Source organism: Pomacea canaliculata, linkage group LG7 (assembly GCF_003073045.1).
Source record: "Pomacea canaliculata isolate SZHN2017 linkage group LG7, ASM307304v1, whole genome shotgun sequence".
Taxonomy (NCBI): domain Eukaryota; kingdom Metazoa; phylum Mollusca; class Gastropoda; order Architaenioglossa; family Ampullariidae; genus Pomacea; species Pomacea canaliculata.
The window spans coordinates 12,204,623-12,228,082 of NC_037596.1; the positions used below are offsets into that span (position 1 = coordinate 12,204,623).

The window sequence follows — 23,460 nt, forward strand, 5'->3', positions numbered from 1 at the left end:
ATTATTCATTGATCGGAAATTCCCGTATCATGAATGTATCTATTAATAGTCTGGAGTTCTTACAGTGGAGAGACGACCTAAGCCTCATTTCCTCCCGAGCTCGTAGCCGTCGAGTGCTTGTGCAAAGTATGTACAGATCGTTTTATATTTACTGGCTTGTGAACGCTACTTTATCTATCATGTTTTTAATAAACACCTTAAAACTTTCATGAATTCGTGATCTCAGAATGACATTGCTTTGGGAATAATGCCTGCAGTCTACAATATTAATCTCATATCAGATATACTGCTTTATTACAACTCGCCAACACTGTGAACCATCCCATACTGAAAGTTCAACCTGAATGGCTTGCGAGAGAGAGAATGAGCGACAATTTTGATAATTCGGACGTTGAAAGTCTGCATATCTCGTGCTAAAGTAGCAGTTTTCTTAGAACCAAGAAAAAATATACAGTCAGCGACCGAATAATCCAAACTGTCTCTCATTCTCTCCCCTTGTCTGGTGATGACTGCTGGGAACCTTGTCAATGGTGTACAAACGTGACGTAGTACGATGTTAGCAGCGCTCGTTAATCGCAGGTGCTATTCTTAGCGGATAATTAATTCACGGATGGGTTTTGGATGCTGTACTTTAGAGGTTAGTTTTGTTATTGCCTATATCTATATCTGAAGAAACGCAAACCATTTAGGGTTGGTCTTCAGTCTAGGTACGAGTGTTTAAACTATGAAGACACAACCTCTCGACCCGCTAACAGAAGGTATCACAGTCAATCGTCTCTTCATGCCCACGTTTCTCGTCGCAAGGACCATATTTCCTAACAGATACCTAATGAATTGTAATTAAATAATGTAATTATCATAACATTTTGTAAGATCCTGCTTTCTCCTTATCTCTATTGAGCAAAGTGATTAGTGACATGACAACAATTTTTCCACTACATATATAGACAAACCAGAGATAACCCTAAACTCGCCTTTAATCAGATACGTAGCATTAAAAATTCTTTGTATACACTCACATTGATTTACAGGAACGTCTGTTAAGGTTCTTTGCTTTTACATCTTACAGATATTTCAGAAATGAGTGGCGAAACGTCTGTGACATTTCTAATTCCCGAGAGTTCATGCCAGAAAGATTTTGAAGTCTGGGCTTTGTTTGCTGATGGTGCAAAAGGTAATTGATAAAACCACCAAATATCTGTTTATATTTCTATCTTTGCTTCCGGATGTCTCTTCTTGGACCCTGTCTGCATTTCATTGACTTAAAGTTAAAAGAAAGGTATTGACGACTTTTCTGTGAACGTTGTTTAATGTTTATATCATCCAGTGTAATCTTGTTCTTCATTCTGCACTGTGTGTTTAATATGGTTTAGCGATTGGAGTGTGCTTATAACATGCAAAGTGTGTTGCAGTATGTCAGATTTAACATACGAACATGTGCAGACAGACACAAAGCAGTGTGTTACATAGACATAACATGTAGACAAACACAGAGCATTGTTACATAGAATTAACATGTGTAGACACACACAGCGTGTTGGATGGACTTATCGTGTAGACACACAGCGAGCAGTATATGAGACTTAACATGTGCTACATTTACAGAGCAGCGTAGCAGAGTAACGGTAGCAATGCTGTAGCCTAGGGGAAGTAGCAGTGAGTATTCATTCTACTATAGACTGCAGTAGTCTCTTATTTATCAGGTCCTTTTTTTCTTCTACATTTCTTCTCGGTCAAAATCTAGTGAAGGAAACAAAAATAACTCAGCTTTAAAATCCAATTAGATGAGCATATGAAACTGCTATTATTCGCCAACATTACCTCTATTTACCTGTATAATCGCTAATGGGATTGAAGTTGTTATTTCTGTACTGTAGTGTAAAACCTTTGGGCGGTGTTCTTTATTTCTTACTTAGTAAAAGTGGAGTTAGGGTAATTAAAACAAACGGCATTCTGGATCTTTTCATTTTCAGAAAAACACTCAAATAGCTTTTCGTATTCTTAAGAGTTATTTATCATAAAGTAAGGACATCCGTTTTTGTTTTTGTTTTTTTTGTAATATGTTATACAGAAAGCGTTCTCATTTGTGACTGGGTAGACAAGTACCACTGTAGCAGTGCTCCAGGATATACCCATACACTTGAAAACACCACTGCTCTAATCACAGTACCACTTGACTTGGAAAAGAAACCTGACCATTTCATCTGTAACTCTCTCTTTAATCCTAAGACTGACGCCAGCTGGTGCTATTGCAGAAAAGCAGGTGAGGATGTCAAATGTATCTTACTGTTTACAATTATTAATTAACTCCTTCTGTGATTATCGTAATTTAGTCGTAAATGACACTAATACAATACAATACACAGCTTTCCATATTAATCTTAGAGTTACGTAGTTAAAACAATTCACTTGACAGGTTTTAAAGGCGCCACACAAAACAAATAAGATACAAAATGTTTTATAACGTGCTTCTGGTGCATGTTTGTCCCTGCTGACATATATATATATAGTTGTTTAAAGCTACAGAAAAACTTGCAACCGGCATAGACAACACAACTTTAGGATCTATATATTAAAAAGGGTATATACTGTTAACATTTTAGCTACTTGCTAGTTAGCAGTTTTTTTTCTTAGTCAGATTATATTGTGTCAATATATTTTATACATATTCTAAGATTATATTGTGTCAATATATTTTATACATATTCTAAGATTACCTCTTGATTATATTATTTCACTCTGTTTTCTTCAGTATTTAAACTGTGTGGTATTAACTACATCATTAATAATTGTAATGATACCGGCTACAAATTATATTAGCCACTAAGACATTTTAGTTAAGGAAGGTTCGTTACCATTAAAAACTAAACAGCTGCTCTGATGCACTATCTTTGTTGTTAAAACTGATTAAGAAAGTTAAGCTCATTACAATTTACAATTTTAATACACAGTACTTCAGATTTATTGTTCTTTGTAATGCTAGGTGTGCTGCACTCTCATGACTTTAATTCCGTTTGTTCTACTTTGTACTTACCATTACAAACAGCTATGACTACGATTCAAACTTTTTTAAAGGTAATGATCCAATGATAGGCAGTAACATCTATATATTATCGAGAAGCACACGCGGTATTATTATTTTCTTTTCTTCTTTACTTACCCTTATTGATATGAAAAATAATGATGCCAACTATAAAAATTGTTCGCTTCAAACCATCAGAACTTTTTATTTGTTCTGTATTTGGTCAACAACTGGTCAATAACAATAATGATGATGATGATGATGATGATGATGATGATGATGATGATGATGATGATGATGATGATGATAAGCCTCTGCTCTTTTAAATACAGTTTAATCGATAAAACAGTTTAATTAAGTAATATTTGATGAAGAATGTTAGAAATAACAAAGGTATAAGGGAGGAGCATGGCCAGTGTCGTCTGCTAGATTAGCAAAGGAGACAAAAGTATTCAGGGGTCTGAAGTCTACTAAAGAACAGCATCTTGTAGTAGAATGATGAAGAAATGGCAAAAGCAACGAATCAACCTGCACACCTGTACTTTCCACCATTTACACTACTGACCGCGATCATTAAGTTTTTGAAGAACATCCCATTCACAAATTTGCAAACCTCTGTGTGATGGAACGGGAGATGGCGCGTCTGTAAGGGGTGCTGTTACCACCCGCCCTTAGGGGAAAGGGGTCCTCTGGCTGGCTCGCTTCGCCCGCTTTCACCCTCACACTCAGACACCCGTCCGTTCCACACGTCCGCACGCTCACTGACTGACAGTCGCTCTCCTCGCGTGCGCAAAACACACAACTGACAAGACAGTTGCACAACAAACAAATTATAATTACAAGACAATTAACGAAGCAAATTAGGTTGACACAAATTTGAGAGCAGACTAAACTTTAAACGTTAACTAATTGGTACATACGACCGTATCTGTACAAATGTCCGTGCCTGATGATTTGAAGATGGGTGTGACCGGCTGTACACACCTGTTGTCGTGGAGGTTAGTGTGACTGACTGTCCACACTTGCAGATGAAGAGATAGGTGCGTCTGCTGTGCACACCTGTTATCGTGGAGGTTAGTGTGACTGACTGTACACACTTGAGAAGATGGGGGTGACTGGCTGTACACCCCTGTTGACATGGAGGTTAGTGTGACTGACTGTACACACTTGAGAAGATGGGTGTGACTGGCTGTACACACCCGTTGACGTGGAGGTAAGTGTGACTGACTGTACACACTTGTAGACGAAGAGATAGGTGTGACTGGCTGTACACACCTGTTGATGTAGAGGTTAGTGTGACTGACTGTACACACTTGCAGACGAAGAGATAGGTGTGACTGGCTGTACACACCTGTTGACGTAACACCGTTGACGCCCTCGCTTGTCGTTGCACCTCTCACCACTCTCATCCACCAGACCGCAAGTGCCAGCAGGTAGCGGTTCGTTCTACGCGGAACGGGCTTCCCTGTCGCAGACCTGCTGCATGCGTCTGAAAACTCCGAGACCGACGTCTCTGCTTGGATACAAGGGGAAAAAGCCCCGACTAACCATCTACCTCTAACTATATACTAATCAAACACGTGACTACTCGTCACCTAATCTACTTGTGCCTAACGTTATCGCTCTAATACTAAGGCTACTACTGCCTACTGCGCTATTCCCGTACCTACTACATCTGCCAACCCCGACTCTAGTTCCCGATCTCCTCCATAAGTCACTGCGCCCTGTCAAGTCGTAAAAACGGACAGAAAGGTTTCCCCCACTGTCCGCTTTTACTGATCCCCGCCTACCTATAATTACCTACACCCCGCTTCGGCTGTTGTTCTGGCCTTGAACCAGGCTGGTTCATGACACTCTACTTCTAGTTGAGCTGATAGATAGTTAACTTAATTATCTGTTATGACCCTAATAGATGGTTTTCTGATTAGATAAAAAAAATTATAATAACTCTACTCTTGCAATACTGGCAAAAGACACAAACCATGTTGATAAACTAACCCAATTAAAAAAAACATTTAATAAAGCAGCTTTCTTATTTCTGTCACCATCTCTTTGACCCTTCAACAACACACATACATTGAGACAGAAAAAGATTGCCAAGGAAGGCAGTCATTTGGTCTGTGGTGATATGTGTCATATCAGGTACATTACTGAGGAGGCTTCTAACAATTCATAGCAACATACATATTGATATATTGACAACTGTCTCCAGAAGACGGCTGTAAGTAGTAGTAATAATAAGAAGAACAATAATAATGATTGATAAAACGCATGAAGGAACGAGACACGTCATACGAATGACGGAAGGATAAACAACCACCAAGACATGTAATAGAAGACAAACAAAGAAAATGTAGGTAGGACTCTGTAAACAAACAGTAGGTGTTTAGAACTTCGTGAATCTCCAGAGGAAGACGAGCAGGTGGACTAGTTAACACATGGAAAATGTTAAAGATTATGCTGTCTTTAAGACGACTTTCTCCATTATCTTAGAAAAGACAATTTTGTAACTGGGTGGTAGTTGTTTTACACATTGACATCATGTGTGAACATCATTAAGAAGTGGCCTCATCAAGGCCTTTGTAAGTAATGATGGCAAAACTCCTGTTGACAAACTGACATTAACACTAATGATGGCGGGAAGTAAAACATCTAAGCATTCTAGATAAAAGACCTGTGGGCATTGAGTCTACCTTTTTGGCCTGGCTTTGAGTGATCATCTTCATATCAGTGAATCTTGTGGAATGTTTTGCTGTTTATTTTGGAAGGAAAAGGGCTTCCATCTCACACTGATTTTGCATTTGATCTTGTGGGGGATGTGTGTATGGGGGATGTGGGTAAAGAGAGGGGCATAAGTCTACTCGTGTATGTGCTCTCTTACTTATCAATGTCTAGGAGGTTTGCCAAGTCTGCTTTGGTGGTGAACTTTGTCTGTGCCCTCTTTTCCTGCTGTTGTCATTTGCTTTAGGCTAGTATGAGGCGTGTGAAGTCCACCATGGTGGTGTACTGCATTGGTTGCCGTGTCCGTGTTACTCTCTTCTACTTTATTTGGCTTTCTGGTATGATTTTACTTTCTACTTTGTAGACTGGATTTTAGAACTTTTGATACCTCTTTTATGTGGGTGTTCAATTTATGGGGATATCTATGGCTATATACTGAGACATAATATAGACTTGAGAGATATATTGATAAAGTGACTTTATATAGCTTTATATCCAGGTACTATGAACAGTCTTATGGTCAGTTACAAAAACAAACAGCCTAACCCCATCAACACAAACCGACAGACACGGATGCACACAACACAACATAAAACATTATTGTGTAGAGAATGCCAGATAATGTGAATAAAGCTGCATGGGATGTGCAAGAGGTACAAAGCTAAAGCTCGTAGTAAAGATCCACAAATTCAGTATTAGTCTGTGATAAAAGCTGACCAATATATAACTGGAAATAGTTCTTGCCCATCGACTTAGGAGCTGCATGATGATGTAGTAAATAGAAACTGTGTATCCGTAGGTCAAACAGGAGACCTGGGAACAAGAACAACAGAGATGGGAGAAAAATTAAATGAAACCAGAATAATTTTCCTGTCCAACAAAGTCAGTCCTAATTAAAATAACTTCTCGATAGCAAAAAGACTCCAATGAGAGGTTCACATGGTTTTTGTGCGTACGGAACGTGAAGTTAAAAGGTTATGGCTGACACTGACGGTCCGAAGAATTGTTTAACAATAAAAGTTTACACGTTATACAGGAGAATTAAATATGTAGTTTTTAAAATAAAGAAAGAATGCATTTGGGACCAAATGCCTTAAAAACTGTTAAGAACTCCTTAAGTGTAAGTACGATGAACGTGTAAATACCCACAATGCAGTCACCACCCTGATTGTCTACTTGCAATACTTCAGGGCATCATGTGACCCGTACAACAAAGATCATGTTTTAGCACCATGGGGATGGGGACGGTCGACACTGAAGTGGAAAGGGAGAAACGTGGGCTACATAATGGATAATGGATAAAATTCTTAGAACTAAGGAAGGTTTTCTAACTGTCGCGATCATTGTCAGCTGCTGGATCTGTGTACTTCCACCACAACAAGGTCGGGGTAGATGGTAGTCAGATGAGTACAGAAATAAGGAATAGATGATGCTAAGAGGGTATGAGAGGCCGTAAAAAGGCAAGCTGTACACAAGAAATCTCAGGTTTAAAAGGTCAAGGAGATATATTTTGAAGCATCGACAGTAAGAAAATAAAAACCTGCAAAAGAGGGACAAATTCCTTTGTTTGTATTAGAATTTGTGGGGAAGACAACCATGTCAACAGGTTACTTCTTGAAAGACTCAGTGTAACAGGTGAGACAATAGGCAGCATCCCTTTAACAAAAGTTCTGGTTAAAACCAGAGCTTATAACGTCTATGTTAAAACTCAATACCAGTAATGCCAGGAGCATATCGCCATATGCAGCAGGTGTTATCTCGCCATTATAATCTGAAACTTTTGGCTTTAGCCAATGACAATCAACATTTGATACAGTAAAACCTGGATGTTGACTTTGGAGATTAACATCCGTTTTTTGGACAGCCTGCGAACATCATTGGCTGCTATTTATGACCCAACGTGCAGGTTATTTAGCAAAGTTGACTACTGCGCCATGTTAAGAGAGGATTGTGGGAAGGTGCCATGTGAAATATCATTCCAAGACAATCCTCCCAGACTGTAGTTTGTTTAGGTATTTCAGGCGTCGTATCTTGGGACAAAGTCTGCGGGGGACGTTCAGACCTTATGGGTGTTGATACTCTAGCCTCATATTGAGGTCACAAAACATTGTGGGAAGCCTACTGATGGCGATTTCAACAGAACTGGATTGTTACATGTTGTATGCACATTGGCGTTGAACCATAAGATATGATTGGCGAATGGATTGAGAGCATTTATTGAATTAGCTGGTTCGATGTAAGCGTGTACTTGGTGGAATGGTTTTACATTATTTTTCCATTTGCCTTTTCTACTATATTTGTACATTATTATATACTTGATTTTAAAATAAATAATCATAGATAAACCTAGATTATCGACTGCCCAACAATATAGAGTTGTCCTTTTAGTTCTCTTTTTTTAAACAATAAAGCTAAATAGTGAAATCAGAATACTTTAACTGACTGGAGATGTCGACATTAGTTAAAACATCAATTATAGGTTTTTTTTAAAAAATACATAAACTACTACACTTCATTGTATAATTTATAATCAAATGTTTACACGTTTAGTGCACTTTTACTTTTGTGTATAATGAATTGCTAGTCTAAAATAATTTCTTCGAGAAAAATTAAAAAAAACGCTTAGTTTTCTGCAATTGGCATGTCAGTGAATGCTTTGTTTGTTTGTTTGTTTGTTTGTTTGTTTGTTTGTTTGTTTGTTTGTTTGTTTGTTTGTTTGCTCTAAAAGTTTCTACTCGCTCTTCTTTTTTTTTTTTTTTTGATTCAGTATTTATCAGTAATATCTTTTATACTTTAAACTGGATTTTTGACGAAAAATGTTACAAGTAACACAGGTGTAAGAGACGACTATGACCAAGTAATGCTGTCCGCTAGATTAGCAATGGGGACGAAAGTGTCTAGTACTATTAATTATCAAAGAGGTCTGCACAAAGACATTGATACACCTAATTGATGATATTTCTTTATACTAGCTTATTTTGACTGTGGTAGTATTTGTCTTTATAGAACTTTTAGTTCATATGATGGTAATGGCATAACTGAAAATCTTTAAAATCTGTGCAGAGTTTATCCCGGGACAGCCTGACAGTGATAGTCCTGGGCAGGTTGCTTTAATCGTGGGCCTGAGCGTGCCCTTGGTCCTCTTGTTCCTGGTCCTGGTCCTGGTCCTGGTCGGGTTTTTAATCTGCAAATATTGTAAGAAAAACGTATTTTATTCTAGTTCTATAATAGCAACAATGTGATACTAGAAAAAAAAGGAAAATGTAAACAATTTAAACAATTACCCTAATGTGTAATGCGAATTCTTCGTATTAAAAGACTATAAAGACAGCATTTTTTCCTTTTATATCTTGATTATCGTCATTTAAGATATTTTTTCAACCATTCATTGATTATTAATTTTCGTCGGAACGTGGATGCTGAACTGCGTATTGAGATATTTTGTAATGCAAATAATTCGTATTTAATAGCTGTAAAAACAGCATTTGATTTCCCTCGATATCTTGACTTTCGTCATAGTTAAGATATTTTATTTCAACTATTAATTAATTATTAATTTTCTTCGAAACGTGGATGCTGAACTGCGTATGCTCGTATTTGATACGGAAGATAACAGTCATATATTTAATATAAACTGAATGTTTTCAGATTTTGGACGAACCTTATCAATGTCCACACGGTAAGTTGATTTAACACATTCTTCCGTACATGTAAAATGTATACCGCATGATGCTAAAGCTTAACAGACCTGAAGACAAACACACATTCATTCTAGCAGAAAGGAACACACATGTACACACTTTCACCTTTATTTATGAAATTAATTTATGGTTATTTATCTTGATCGCCTAAGCAGCGATTTACAGATTGCAATAGTTTCAAAGGCTTTGTCTTCATATCTTGTCTGTTGCTTTGTTATTATATTTCTTCCTTGTAAAATAAGGTACGGGGTTATAATTAGAGCAGAAGAGTTTACCTAATACACACAAATCATGTAGAATTTAATAGATACAGTAAACGAATTTTCAAATGAACTAAAATAGCTACTTTTAAAGGTGAGACACAATATCTCATTTCAGGAAAAAAATTGCAGTCTAAAAAATATCGTATAGTCTGTATCTATAACATTTCTTTTCTGCTTTCCTTCACTTTGCTTACTTAAAAATACCATGACAATTTTTATTCCATCGTTGGTAAGCCACCTATTTTTGTAAATTAAAAAAAAAAATTAACTAGACTTTGAGTTTGACTACAGAAAGAGTAGATATGTAATATGTCCTGGATCCCACCATTAGAAGATGCTGACCTTTACCTCTCCAAAGAATGCACTCGAATTTAGAAGAAAAGGAAACACATTTCTTTCTTTCTCAGTTATCTTTACCTTTACTCACAATCCATCTGAAACAATAATTCCCTAACCTAGGAAGGTAATGCAAAGAAAAGTTGTTTGCTGCTTGTTTATACATACGGACGAAAACTAACTGCGGTAATGTAGCAATGAGTTATGATCTACACGGTAATTTTTGTAATTTTCTTCTGTAAAAGATAAGAAAAAATTCATCAAACCTAACTTCTAAGAATAAAATGATACTTTAGAAGCATGGTAGGAAGTAACAAATAGCTGCAAAGAGATTTAAGTTATGTAGTCTGTTTATGATGAGAGAGTAATGTACTAAAACTAACTACATCTCGAACTGGTCCCATGCATTGGATGATCTTCTTTTATTGAAGATATCACAAACCCTGGAGTCACCCATTTCTCCTTCCTTGGACGTCAGCTCCTACGACTTTTATGCAAGGAAAATATTTTGGTTTATATGTAAATATGATAATATTTTAATACGTGTTTGTTAGAGACTAAGAGAGAGATGCATTTCTTTAGAGATGTACTTTTTTATTTCAGAAACCTAATTAGGTATAGAGCTGATCGACCTTCTAGGAGTGCACTTACTACATTTTATGAGGGGAACATGTTTGGCTTCTTGCTTTTGAAGAATATCTCATTTCTGAGGAACTATTAAAAAAATGAATGTCAACAATATCTGTTCCGTTTTTATGATGAGATGTTAGTTTTAAATTTAGTTTGATATTTGTCCATTACTGTGTTTTATTCTCCCCTCCTCTCTATACCTCACACATTCCCGCGCGCACACACATCTTTATATTTTAATATATGTTTGTTAGAGAGGGGGAGAGTGATGCATCTAATTAAATTTACAACTTGTACCTCACTTAAGATGTACTTCTTTTATTGCAGTGATCCTAATGTGAGGACTGGTGAGTTCGAACCTTTGAGGTGAGCACTTACGACTTTTATGGGGGAAAATATTTTTGCTTTTTGCTGTTTTTGTGCACTTTAAAAGACTATCTCTCATTTCCGTGGCATGAAGGATCCAAAAAAGAGCAGCAAGACAGGTCCACCACCTACAGCGAAGTCAAATCCATCATCAAGGCCAAACAGCACAACAAGTGGCTGCAGCAGCACCCACGTTTCAACCGAAACGACCCGTACTACCTGCTTACAAGAGCTGAGCAGGTCATTATTTTCAGGCTGAGGACAGGCCACAACCGTCTCAATTACCACCTTTACACCAAGCTCCGGATCGGCCAGACAGACCAGTGCCCGTGCCAGACAGGCAGTCAGACAACAGCACATCTACTGCAAGAATGTCCTATGCACGAAGAACTCAGGCACCGCATTTGGACTGATGAGACGCCAGTATTGAGGAAGCTACACGGCAGCCTGGAGGACCTGCGGCGCACAGCATCATTCGTGCAGGTGGCAGGCGTGTCCATTTGAGTGAACGACGAAGAAGAAGATTTCCGTGGCATGATTTAAAAAATCTTTGTGTGTTTTGTTTTGTTGCACATACTATACTTCATCATCAAGGCTTACCTATTATAAATCCCAAATAATAGAGGAATTCTCATTGTCTAAGCTACACAATGTTATGTCTGATGATAGACATTTCTGAACCACTTAAAAATGGCCTTAAAATATAGTTGTAACTTAATTGAATGTCTACCTACAATACCATGTTACTGGGTTCTTATCATTAAGACAAAAAGAAGCAAGGAGGCAGCATTGAGACTCGACAGAAAATACACTGATAATGATGGATGATGATGAAGTTTGATGATGATGATTGATTGATGATTAAATGATGGATGGATGATGGATGATGGATGGATGGATGGATGGATGATGGATGGATGATGGATGGATGATTGATGGATGATTGATGGATTGATGATGATGATGATGAGGAGGAGGAGGAGGAGGAGGATTGATGAGGACTGATTGATGGGTGGATGGATTGATTGATGATGATGATTGATTGATGGATGATTGATTGAATGATTGATGATGATTGATGATGATGATGATTAATGATGATTCATGATGATGATTGAGTTTTGTGTTGGCCTATCTTGATGATCTTTAATTGTTTGTAGACTTTTTTTGCTGTCACCCAGTAACATTCCCTCCTCTCTGGGACACCACTGGTCCTCAATCCACTTCTCCCTATCTTCATTGACGGCACAGTTCTAATCTTTTTATTTTGAAGCTCTTTTGGGTTAGCTCTTTCCCAACTCTTCGGGGAACTTCTCTGGTCAAATAAAAATGTAAGATGTTGTTTGTTACCCAAAAGTATGTCTTATTTTCTCTACTCCCTAGCACTTCCTGGGATGTTGACAGTAGCACATTTGATATCTCTAGCTAGGGTGTGTCTAAATAAAGTTAGTTAAGGGCAACGATCGATGTCCTTGAATATCTTAGCAATGTTTGAGTCTTGAAATCTCTTTACATTTGGAGGAAATTTAAGTTTACCCACCAATGAGGTGAACTAGTATGCGGCCGAATTATTTTGTCTTCTGCTCTTTTGAAGGAGTCTCCTGAACCACTTCATTCCCAGCTGATAAGCTGAATGCTTCGTTAGTTTTAGCACTGTTTGATGTTTCTGCTTTTGAAGGGGGTACCGCTAGTGACTGCGTTCATTTTTGGGGCCATTCTTTGCGGTTCCAGACTCTTTGGAACAGAACAGTGAAGGCCTTTGTAGTTCTTTCCCCACCTTGCTTAGGCAGATCACCTGGCACATTATCAGACCAGGCGACATTTCTCTCTTTAGACTGCTTACATCTCTTTCGACATCGTCCCATAGCACCAGTAGGTGTGCAGGTATTTCTTTATTGATAAGTTTTAATCCTTATTATCCCAGAAAGTGCTTTCCTGTCTTTCCTATTGATGTTAATCTTTTATTCATTATTTTTTTTCTATTGCTTTCTTAACACTGAATTGCCTTGATATGGCCCTGGTGGCTGGCACGTCATAAAACATCAACAAACAAATCCTAGCACTGACGAACCAAACGAAAATGGAAACTGATTTTAACTAGAGTAATAATATTGTTACTGAATTGCGTTTAAATATTTATGTATGCGTGATAACTATTTTGGTACACATAAATGCTCATCTTCACCTTTTCTTCGTATTAAACGTGTACATTGCTTTATCCAGTTTCCTTGCCTTTTAGAATGATGCTATAGTAAAGAGTTTCTAATAGAATGCAACTGTATTCAGCCACAAGGAAAAGTCTAGAAATACTACGAATAGGCACTTGAGCACACATCTTTAGGGAGGTATCTCCATAAATACACACACATGGAAGAAAATCAAAGCTGTAGATCACCAAGCTCATATTTATCAAGTTGAGACAATGACAGGATTGTAGAGGTAGCTTCACTTCTGGTACAATACCTGCAGCGATTCCAACAGGATTCTAGGAACAGTCTCTGCACCAGGTGGTTGATGAAGAGGCTCATTGGGTTATCTTTTGAGGATGTTGTTTTCTTGAATGTGATGAAGTCACATATTGCTTCCAATTTTTGTGCGAGCATCTACTGAAGTAGCAGCATTAGTAGGAAACACTCTCATCTTTCTTAGCCTTCAGTTGCAGGGTGATGGGATGAACATCAATTAAAGAAATTATTTCAAAAGCTTATAGGGGAGTATAACCAATTCTTGCAGCCCTATGCTCCAGTGGGGGCGAATAGGAATAAGAATAACCTATTCATGAAATCTAGAGATACATCACTGAGTGCACCAGAATTTGGGCAGCTGCTCATGTTCTGTTCCTCTGTATGCTAGGATTATTTTATGAATTACATCTGTAGTCACATGGATTAAAGATGGTTGATTTTTGTGGCTAGGGGGTATCTTATTTTCTGTCACTATAGCTGTCTGGCCTTTCAGGGGGCTGACAATGATGTGCTCTCTAGACACTGAATGGCTTCAAACTTGACTAGATAGCAGTTTTCATTGTGTTTGTTAAGAATGCTATACATAATTGTCTTCACATTCTGTTTGTTACATTTGGTTGGAGTAAGACCATCCAACCCCCACCCAACCTTTGTTTTCTGTGCAAATGATGTAAGCTCTGTTTCCTTACATTCCAGACAAAGTACATAAATAACTAGCATTGGAAGTTCACTCAAATGTGTAAATGTTCGCATCTAGTCCTGATTACTACCGAGATTTGCAGCAGAAATTAAAACTTCGCTTTATTTTCAGCTCGCTTACCACATGACTGATGGTGTTTTCGACAGCCGAATTCGGTTCACTAAGTTACTTTTTTTAGCTGCTACGACGGTCTAAGAATGTCCACGTGGTTTTTATTTTTTTGCACGTGGTATTGTGAGAAGAAATGAGCGTCTGACAGGCACAATGAACATTTAATATTAACGTTAATGTCTTAGAAAAGAAAATATCACATAACTAGCTTTGATTTTCTGTCGCCATTTGTTTACATCCGGAGGCCATGACAGATGCATTGCGGGATACCCGAGCACAGCCGAAGCGTGTTCGTGTGCCCTATGACCCCGTCTAGGTCGGCATTGGTGAATTCTGATTGGCTATATGCAAAGTATGTTACGCATGCGTCCATATAAGGAAGTTTCCGACCCTTTGTGTCGTCTAGAAAAGAGCTTGTATCATACCTTGGGGCCTTCTAAGGGTTTTGACTCAGCCTTTGTTTGAAAATTCACGCAGTGACCTTTCGACCGATATACGATGTGACCCAGTTGCCCACGTGGCGAGGTGTGTTGCTATGTCTCAAACATTCTCTATTCTCGCTAATTCTGCGCTCGGGAAAAGTAAATAGGATAGAAGTAGATGTTTTCATTGACAAAATAGACATATTTCTAGATTGTTCAATGAAAAACCACTTGGCAAGTGAATAGAACAAAATATGAACTTTGACAGTATGAATTAAGTAATTTCAAAATGGCCATAATGAAAAATTTTTGACAATTTTTCGACCGGTGCCTGGCCTTAAAGGTGAGACACAATATCTCATTTCAGTAAAAAAAATTGCAGTCTAAAAAATATCGTATAGTCTGTATCCACAACATTTCTTTTGTGCTTTCCCTCACTTTGCTTACTTAAAAATAACATTACAATTTTTATTCCATCGTTGGTAAGCCACCTATTTTTGTAATTAAAAAAATATTAACTAGACTTTGCGTTTGACTACAGAAAGAGTAGAAATGTAATATGTCATGGATCCCACCATTAGAAGATGCTGACCTTTACCTTTGCAAAGAATGCACTCGAATTTAGAAGAAAAGAAAACACATTTCTTTCTTTCTCACGTATCTTTACCTTTACTCACAATCCATCTGAAACAATAATTCCCTAACCTAGGAAGGTAATGCAAAGAAAAGTTGTTTGCCGCTTGTTTATACATAAGTACGAAAACTGTAATGTAGCAATGAGTTATGATCTACACGGTAATTTTTGTAATTTTCTTCTGTAAAAGATAAGAAAAAATTCATCAAACCTAACTTCTAAGAATAAAATGATACTTTAGAAGCATGGTAGGAAGTAACAAATAGGTGCAAAGAGATTTAAGTTATGTAGTGTGTTTATGATGACAGAGTGATGTACTAAAACAAACTACATCTCGAACTGGTCCCGTGCATAGGATGATCTTCTTTTATTTAATATATCACAAACCCTGGAGTCATCCATTTCTCCTTCCTTGGACGTCAGCACCTACGACTTTTATGCACGGAAAATATTTTGGTTTATATGTAAATATGATAATATTTTGATACGTGTTTGTTAGAGACTAAGAGAGAGATGCATTTCTTTAGAGATGTACTTTTTTATTTCAGAAACCGAATTAAGTATAGAGCTGATCGACCTTCTAGGTGAGCACTTACAACTTTTATGAGGGGAACATGTTTTGGCTTCTTGCTTTTAAAGAATATCTCATTTCTGAGGAACTATTAAAAAATAAATGTCAACAATATCTGTTCCGTTTTTATGATGAGATGTTAGTTTTAAATTTAGTTTGATATATATCCATTACTGTGTTTTATTCTCCCCTCCTCTCTATACCTTACACATTCCCGCGCACACACACATCTTTATATTTTAATATATGTTTGTTAGAGACGGGGAGAGTGATGCCTCTAATTAAATTTACAACTTGTACCTCACTTAAGATATACTTCTTTTATTGCAGTGATCCTAATGTGTATGTACTTGTGAGGTGAGCACTTACGACTTTTATGGAGGAAAATATTGTTGCTTATTGCTGTTTTTGTGCACTTTAAAAGACTATCTCTCATTTCCGTGGCGGGATTTAAAAAACTCTTTGTGTATTTTGTTTTGTTTTGTTGCACATACTATGCTTCATCGTCAAGGCTTACCTATTATAAATCCCAAATAATAGAGGAATTCTCTTCGTCTATGCTACCCAATGTTATATCTGATGATAGACATTTCTGAACCACTTAAAATTTGGCCTTAAAATATAGTTGCAACTTAATTGACTGTCTGCCTACAATACCATGTTACTGGGTTCTTATCATTAAGACAAAAAGAAGCAAGGAGGCAGCATTGAGACTCGACAGGAAATATACTGATAATGATGGATAATGATGAAGTTTGATGATGATGATGATTGATGATGGATGGATGATGGATGGATAATGGATGATTGATGGATTGATGATGATGATGATGAGGAGGAGGAGGAGGACGATTGATGAGGACTGATTGATGGGTGGATGGATTGATTGATGATGATGATGACTGATGGATGGATCGATTGAATGATTGGCGATGATTGGTGATGATTGATGGATGATTGATTGATTATTAATGGATGGATGGTGATGATTGATGATGATTGATTATTGATTGATTATTGATGATTGATTGAAAGATTGATGATGATGATTGATGATGATTGATGATGATTGATGATGATGATTGAGTTTTGTGTTTTCCTATCTTGATGATGTTCTTTAATTGTTTGTAGACTTTTTTTGCTGTCACCCAGTAACATTCCCTCCTCTCTGGGACACCACTGGTCCTCAATCGACTTCTCCCTGGCTTCCTTGACGGCACAGTTCTAATCTTTGTATTTTGAAGCTCCTTTGGGTTAGCTCTTTCCCATCTCTTCGTGGACCTTCTCTGGTCAAATAAAAATGTAAGATGTTGTTTGTTACGCAAAATTATGTCATATTTTCTCTACTCCCTAGCACTTCCAGGGATGTTGACAGTAGCACATTTGATATCTCTAGCAAGGGTGTGTCTAAATTAATTAAGAGCGACGATCGATGTCCTTGAAGATCTTAGCAATGTTTGAGTCTTGAAATCTTTTTACATTTGGAGGAAATTTACGTTTATCCACCAATGAGGTGAACTAGTATGCGGCCGAATTATTTTGTCTTCTACTCTTTTGAAGGAGTCTCCTGAATCACTTCATTCCCAGCTGATAAGCTGAATGCTTTGTTATTTTTAGCACTGTTTGATGTTTCTGCTTTTGAAGGGAGTACCGCTAGTGACTCCGTTCATTTTTGGGGCCATTCTTTGCGTTTCCAGACTCTTTGGAACAGAACAGTGAAGGCCTTTGTAGTTCTTTTCCCCACCCTGCTTAGGCAGATCACCTGGCACATTATCAGGCCAGGCGACATTTCTCTCTTTAGACTGCTTACATCTCTTTCGACATCGTCCCATAGCACTAGTAGGTGTGCAGGTATTTCTATTGCTTTCCTAACACTGAATTGCCTTGATATTGCCCTGGTTGCTGGCACGGCATAAAACATCAACAAACAAATCCTAGCACTGACGAACCAAACGAAAATGGAAACTTATTTTAACTAGAGTAATAATATTGTTACTGAATTGCGTGTAAATATTTATGTATGCGTGATAACTATTTTGGTACACATAAATGCTCATCTTCACCTTTTCTTCGTATTACACGTGTACATTGCTTTATCCAGTTTCCTTGCCTCTTAGAATGATGTTATAGTAAAGAGTTTTTAGTAGAATGAAACTGTATTCAGCCACAAGGAAAAGTCTAGAAATATTACGAATAGGCATTTGAGCACACATCTTTAGGGAGGCATCTCCATAAATACACATACATGAAAGAAAATCAAAGCTGTAGATTACCAAGCTCATATTTATCAAGTTGAGACAATGACAGGATTGTAGAAGTAGCTTCACACCTGGTACAATACCTGCAGTGATTCTAACAGGATTCGAGGAACAGTCTCTGCACCAGGTGGTTGATGAAGAGGCTCATTGGGTTATCTTTTGAGGCTGTTGTTGTCTTGAAAAAAAGATTGAATTACGTTTCAATGAAATTTACCAAGGCACCAACAAAAAGCGTGTAGCTAGTGAAAGGTGTGAGGTCGCTGACAGGTAAGACAGGTGAGATAAAGTCACAGTCCTCATCACCTATCCGCTTGTCATTAGAGATACTGGTGGTGTCTTACCTGTGGAGAAGATTAACATATGTTTATTTATGCCAGTATCGGACTTTCCTGTCACGTGGCCTTCACTAGTGACTATATAAGGTAGAGTGGGTCAAAAAAAACCTAATAGTCCTGTTATTTGTGAAGCCAAAGGAACATGAGACAGGATACAGAAGCCGTAAGTCAACGAAAGTGTAGATGGCAAGAAACATCGCAGAAAAAAACCGTGAAAAAATTCTAGAAGTGATCAACAAATTATTCAACTATTATATGAATGCAGATTTTTTTATATTATTTCTTTTCTCCTTATACTTAAATAAAAATACCTCTTTTGTGTGCATACATGCTTTGCGTGTCTGTGTGGCTGTATGTGTGTCTATATGTTAACGTATCCGCTCTATGACAATTTTTAATAGTTTTTCTTTAGAAGTAAACAATACTGCTTCGGAGGTAATTAAACTGAAAAATGCTGACAGTTAACTTAAAAAAAAGTTCTGCATCTTTCTTATTTTTTCTTTCTTCTTTGCAGTCTTTTTCTTGGAGTGATTTTGTTTTATTTGATCAATTTCTTTGTTTTTAATTTCCGACGACAGCATTTTATTTGCTTTACTCTTTGCTTTGGTTATTTAAGATTTAAGATATTTATGTTCATGATTGCATCATAATTATTGATCTTTATTGACGTTATCTATTAGCCCTAGTAATTTCAATTTTGTTTTCCCCTTTAGTATATTAATTTCACTTCTTTCTTGCATTGTCTTCAAACTGGTGAACAAAGGAAGGACGTACCGCACATTTCTGCGACTGACTCACAGAAAACTTTACTGACCTTTTTTCCATGTGGAACTGTGTCTCCAAGAAAGAGGCCGATGTGAGTAAAGTTTTGTAAAGTCATTACTGATATTTCTACTTCTGTTTACAAATATTCCTTCACTAACACCACCACACGCAGCTACCACACACACAGACGTCGCACACAAACATACAAACATATACTTCCACATTTCAAATTCTTAGCGTTCAGTAATAATTTAAAAATTTTATTTAATAATTGTTTACGTATTTTGAACATGACTGCAGTCGAAAATGGTTCTAATCAAAAATGTAATCGTTACTATTTTTTAAAGGACAAAGAATCGGAATTATGCGAAAGAATTCGTGTCAGGCAAAATAACTGTAAAAGTTAGAAAATGATCTATTCTAAGATTAATTCATTAGAGAGATGCAGAGCAAGTTTTACTAAATGTGTTGCTTGTTTATTAGTTACATTGTATCTCAATCGCGTCTGCATGTTAAATAGTTTTTCTTTAGAAGTAAACAATACTTGCTGCTTGCGAGCTAATTAAACTGAACAAAAACTGACAGTAAACTTTATTATAATTTTTCATTATCTTTCTTCTCTTTTCTTTCTTTTAAGGGGAGGTTGTTTTTTTATTAATTTCTTTGTACTTAATTTTTTTCAGACGACAGCATTCTATTCGCTTCGCTCTTTGCTTCTGTTATTTTCCTAAATAAAATCTCTTTTAAACTGCCTAACCAATTTTCCTGATGTGGGACATTGTTGTATGTTTATCATACATGATACAGTGAGAAAGACGTTGTGCATGTATTCGAATAAAAAACAATTTTGGTATGTCTAAAGTATTGTTGGTAATTTTTTTCGTATTATTTCATATGAGATGTTTTCTAATCATTTTGTCACCAGGACGCAAAAGCCCCATCCTGAATTTTACAACACAAGGAGAGAATCAGTTTAACTGTACAGAAAATCCACCTTCTAGAACTTTTATCATTAAAACAAGCACGTCATCTGTCCTCCAGACTTACAAAGAACTTTGATGAGTTTGCCAACTTTATTGTTGTGTGTTTCTATCCATTTCATCGATTATGATGACTGGAATGGTGATGGGACTGGAATGATTTATATTTGTGAACATACCAGGTGACTATAACATAAGAGTGTTCACAATACAGAGACAGGGTGGAGGAAGAGAGAGAGACGTCCTTCTTTGCAAATAATTTGTAAAACTTGTTATTTGATACCACGGTATTACAAGAAATACATTCAGATTTGTTTTTGCTTTATTTGTAAGGTCCCAACAAATTGCAACAATCCACATGATGTAAATTTGCAGCTTTTTGTGATGTTTTAATAAGATACTGGTACAGCTGAATGTTAAATGTGTGGTCAGTGCCTGTACTTGCATACCTTGGTGTATAAAAAAACCCATTAGTAGGTTGACAAAGGCTGCTGGTCTTTAGTAGACACCAAGCTCTCACCTTTGGCGCACATATATGTCCATTATCAAGCCAGTATCTAGTCACCTTTTCGTGTGTGCATTTATCGATTTGTACTGAACATTACTTCATGTAATTATTACTTAAATTATCATCTAGTGACAAGGATGGTTCTTAAGATGTAAGCATGTCATTGTATCAGTTAGAAAACTGTTGTTAACCCAACATCTAATTCTTTTAAGTATATTTGTGAAATAAAACGGGAATGAGACTTTCAGGGACGCGTTCAATTCACAATTTCACACCACTCGAACTCACTGTGTACACACGTACCCACACGTGTTCTTTCGCTCATATATCACATAGATTTGACGTGGGCAGCGACATTTTTATTATTCAACATTAAACATTAAACACACACATTATTGCGAATTATATACAGTATGAATGTCTTTCACGCGGCAACTTATAAATCAAATTGGACGAATTTTTTGTGTGTGAATAGTTCGCTAAATTCCTACTTACCCACACAACCACACTGCCTGGAGTAATCGTCTGAGAGAAAAAAAGAAACTTCCTAGCATAATCCTCCTTTTTCCGGTCCATAAATTGAAAGTGCTGTCTCGGCAACACCTGGATTATATGTCTACGAATAAATTCTTTTGGAAACAACACACAAGTTCCAAAGCGCAATCTCCGCACACTGTGTCCGCCTCTAGTCCCTTCTCTCAGCCGTCTGCTGTCTTCCAAAATCTTTTCTCCATACGTACCATCTACAATTGCGTCATAATATGACGTCAGGTTTTGACACCAAACCACTACGCAGAAACCACACTCACACACTGGTAAGGGCCATAATCCCTGCCTACCTATTCCTAACATTGTGCACATTCAGAAATGGATATATATATATATTTAACATTTTTTATTTTAAATATGTTTATCCTAAAAATAAAATTGTTGTATAAAAATAACTCCTACTAGGATTTTTTTAGACTCACCAGTCTTCTGTGCTTGTAAGCTATGCATATTAACCATCTAAAAACAAATGCAAGGTCATGATTATTACATGTATAATTTTTTTATAAACGCTAAAGACAATAAAAGAAGCATGTACATGCACAGCTGGTATAACATTTTATCGCTAAATAGCAAAAAAGATGGTCACAACATGGAGAGCTGATAAATCAGATGTTAGCTATATTTCTGTAAATATTTCTGAATATACCTACATTTTTGTAAATTGAAACTGTAACATTAAGAAAAATATGATAAAATCATTACCATTTCTAGAAAAAGTGACAGAAAAGTCACATTAAACACAGACAATACATATAAGAGCATTTGAACAGACAGCTTGGAAATAGTAAATAAATGAACTACTTGAATGCCATAGTTAATTCTGTAATGTTTAGTGCTTTAAATCATATGTATGTCATATTTGTGTGATTATTACTTTGTCTTTAGAGTGTCAAATGGCCCATGTATTTCAACAGTGCTTTAGAAAATAGACATGCTAATACTAGTCTGCATACCACTCTCTGCTTATGTGGTTCCATATGTGCTAAATCTATTAAGCGCCTTGCTTGAGCTGCTGTAGTAACAGGATTTTATAAATCTTATGTATATACTGCTGCTTCGGCATACTATAGCCTTAACTATTTGCTAGAATTGTGAAGCTCTTTGTTTATGCTGTTGTAGTTCATGGTTTTTAAAATCTCATGCATATACTGCTGTAATGGCATACTATAATCACAATTTTTAAAACTCTTATGAAAGGGATGTGATTATAAACAGAATTGTGTATGTGTGTGTTTATGTGATAACATTTACATCTAAGTTTAGTATTATATTTACATTTTTATATGTATATTATACCCACATATTATCCGTGTAGTTGTTTTGAAATTTTTAACCATTGTTTAATACATATTTTCTTGAAGTGGCATTTTTAGTCATTATGACAACAACAAATAAACAGTCTTTTAAAGATGTCTCTATTTTTGAAGTATCAAAATATTCACATCTGTGTTTGTGTGTGTTTTAGTTCATTATAAACATAAATGGATAGATGTGTGCTTATATGCTAACATTCAAAATATTCACATCAATACATCTGCGTTGGTGTTTTGTGTTTTTTTTTCTCCAATAGTAAACCTGTCGATAATTTGAAAGTTTTTTTTAAAAGAAATTATTATCTGTAGCCAGCATAGCTTTGGACTGAAAAACAGCTTTTAGTTATACCGACCCTTCTTCCTCAGTGACATGAAAGTCATATTTAAATTTATATTTAAATCTTCTTACATGTTTTCCTGCACATTTTCAGTCTCTTGCATTGCTGGTATGGTTGAAAGGTTTAAACTCACAGTCCTTAACTTTGAAACGAGGCCTTCCGATGATTAGAAGTTCGGCTCAGTAGTCTCCAAACTGTTAGCATGCAGCAAACAAACATTACTGAGTTCAACAATTCCAGTTGAATGGCTTACTATGATCACTCTACACAGTAAGAAGTCAAAATCCTTAAATTAGGAAATTCCACAGTTAATGTGTTTTCTGGTTGATTAAAAGAGAGATAATTTTCAGATGGTGTACTTACATAATAAGAGTTTGATGTCCGGACACCAACTATATGTTATCATATTGACTCCTGCCGCTGTTCAGCCAGCACATTTACTGTTCATACATTTGACTGTCATTCTGCT

At 36.6% G+C, this 23,460-nt stretch overlaps 1 protein-coding gene across 1 annotated transcript; it reads left to right on the forward strand.

Moving 5' to 3' along the window:
• The first annotated feature begins 77 nt into the window (after positions 1-77).
• On the forward strand, positions 78-23,057 carry LOC112568128. Its single transcript, XM_025245244.1, has 10 exons — positions 78-126; positions 1,070-1,174; positions 2,072-2,263; positions 8,807-8,938; positions 9,392-9,422; positions 11,001-11,039; positions 15,920-15,955; positions 16,273-16,299; positions 19,299-19,391; positions 20,226-23,057. The coding sequence occupies exons 2-10, from the start codon at positions 1,081-1,083 to the stop codon at positions 20,275-20,277; spliced, it is 696 nt and encodes a 231-aa protein (XP_025101029.1). The 5' UTR covers positions 78-126; positions 1,070-1,080; the 3' UTR covers positions 20,278-23,057.
• Positions 23,058-23,460: the final 403 nt, after the last annotated feature.

What these genes read in the sequence shown, in the direction of transcription:
- LOC112568128 (XM_025245244.1), top strand. Translation starts at nt 1,081, where the DNA reads ATGAGTGGCGAAACGTCTGTGACATTTCTAATTCCCGAGAGTTCATGC. An exon ending in GTTTGCTGATGGTGCAAAAG is followed by an intron (nt 1,175 to 2,071) that starts GTAATTGATAAA and finishes TATGTTATACAG; the next exon opens with AAAGCGTTCTCATTTGTGAC. An exon ending in ACCTTATCAATGTCCACACG is followed by an intron (nt 9,423 to 11,000) that starts GTAAGTTGATTT and finishes CTTTTATTGCAG; the next exon opens with TGATCCTAATGTGAGGACTG.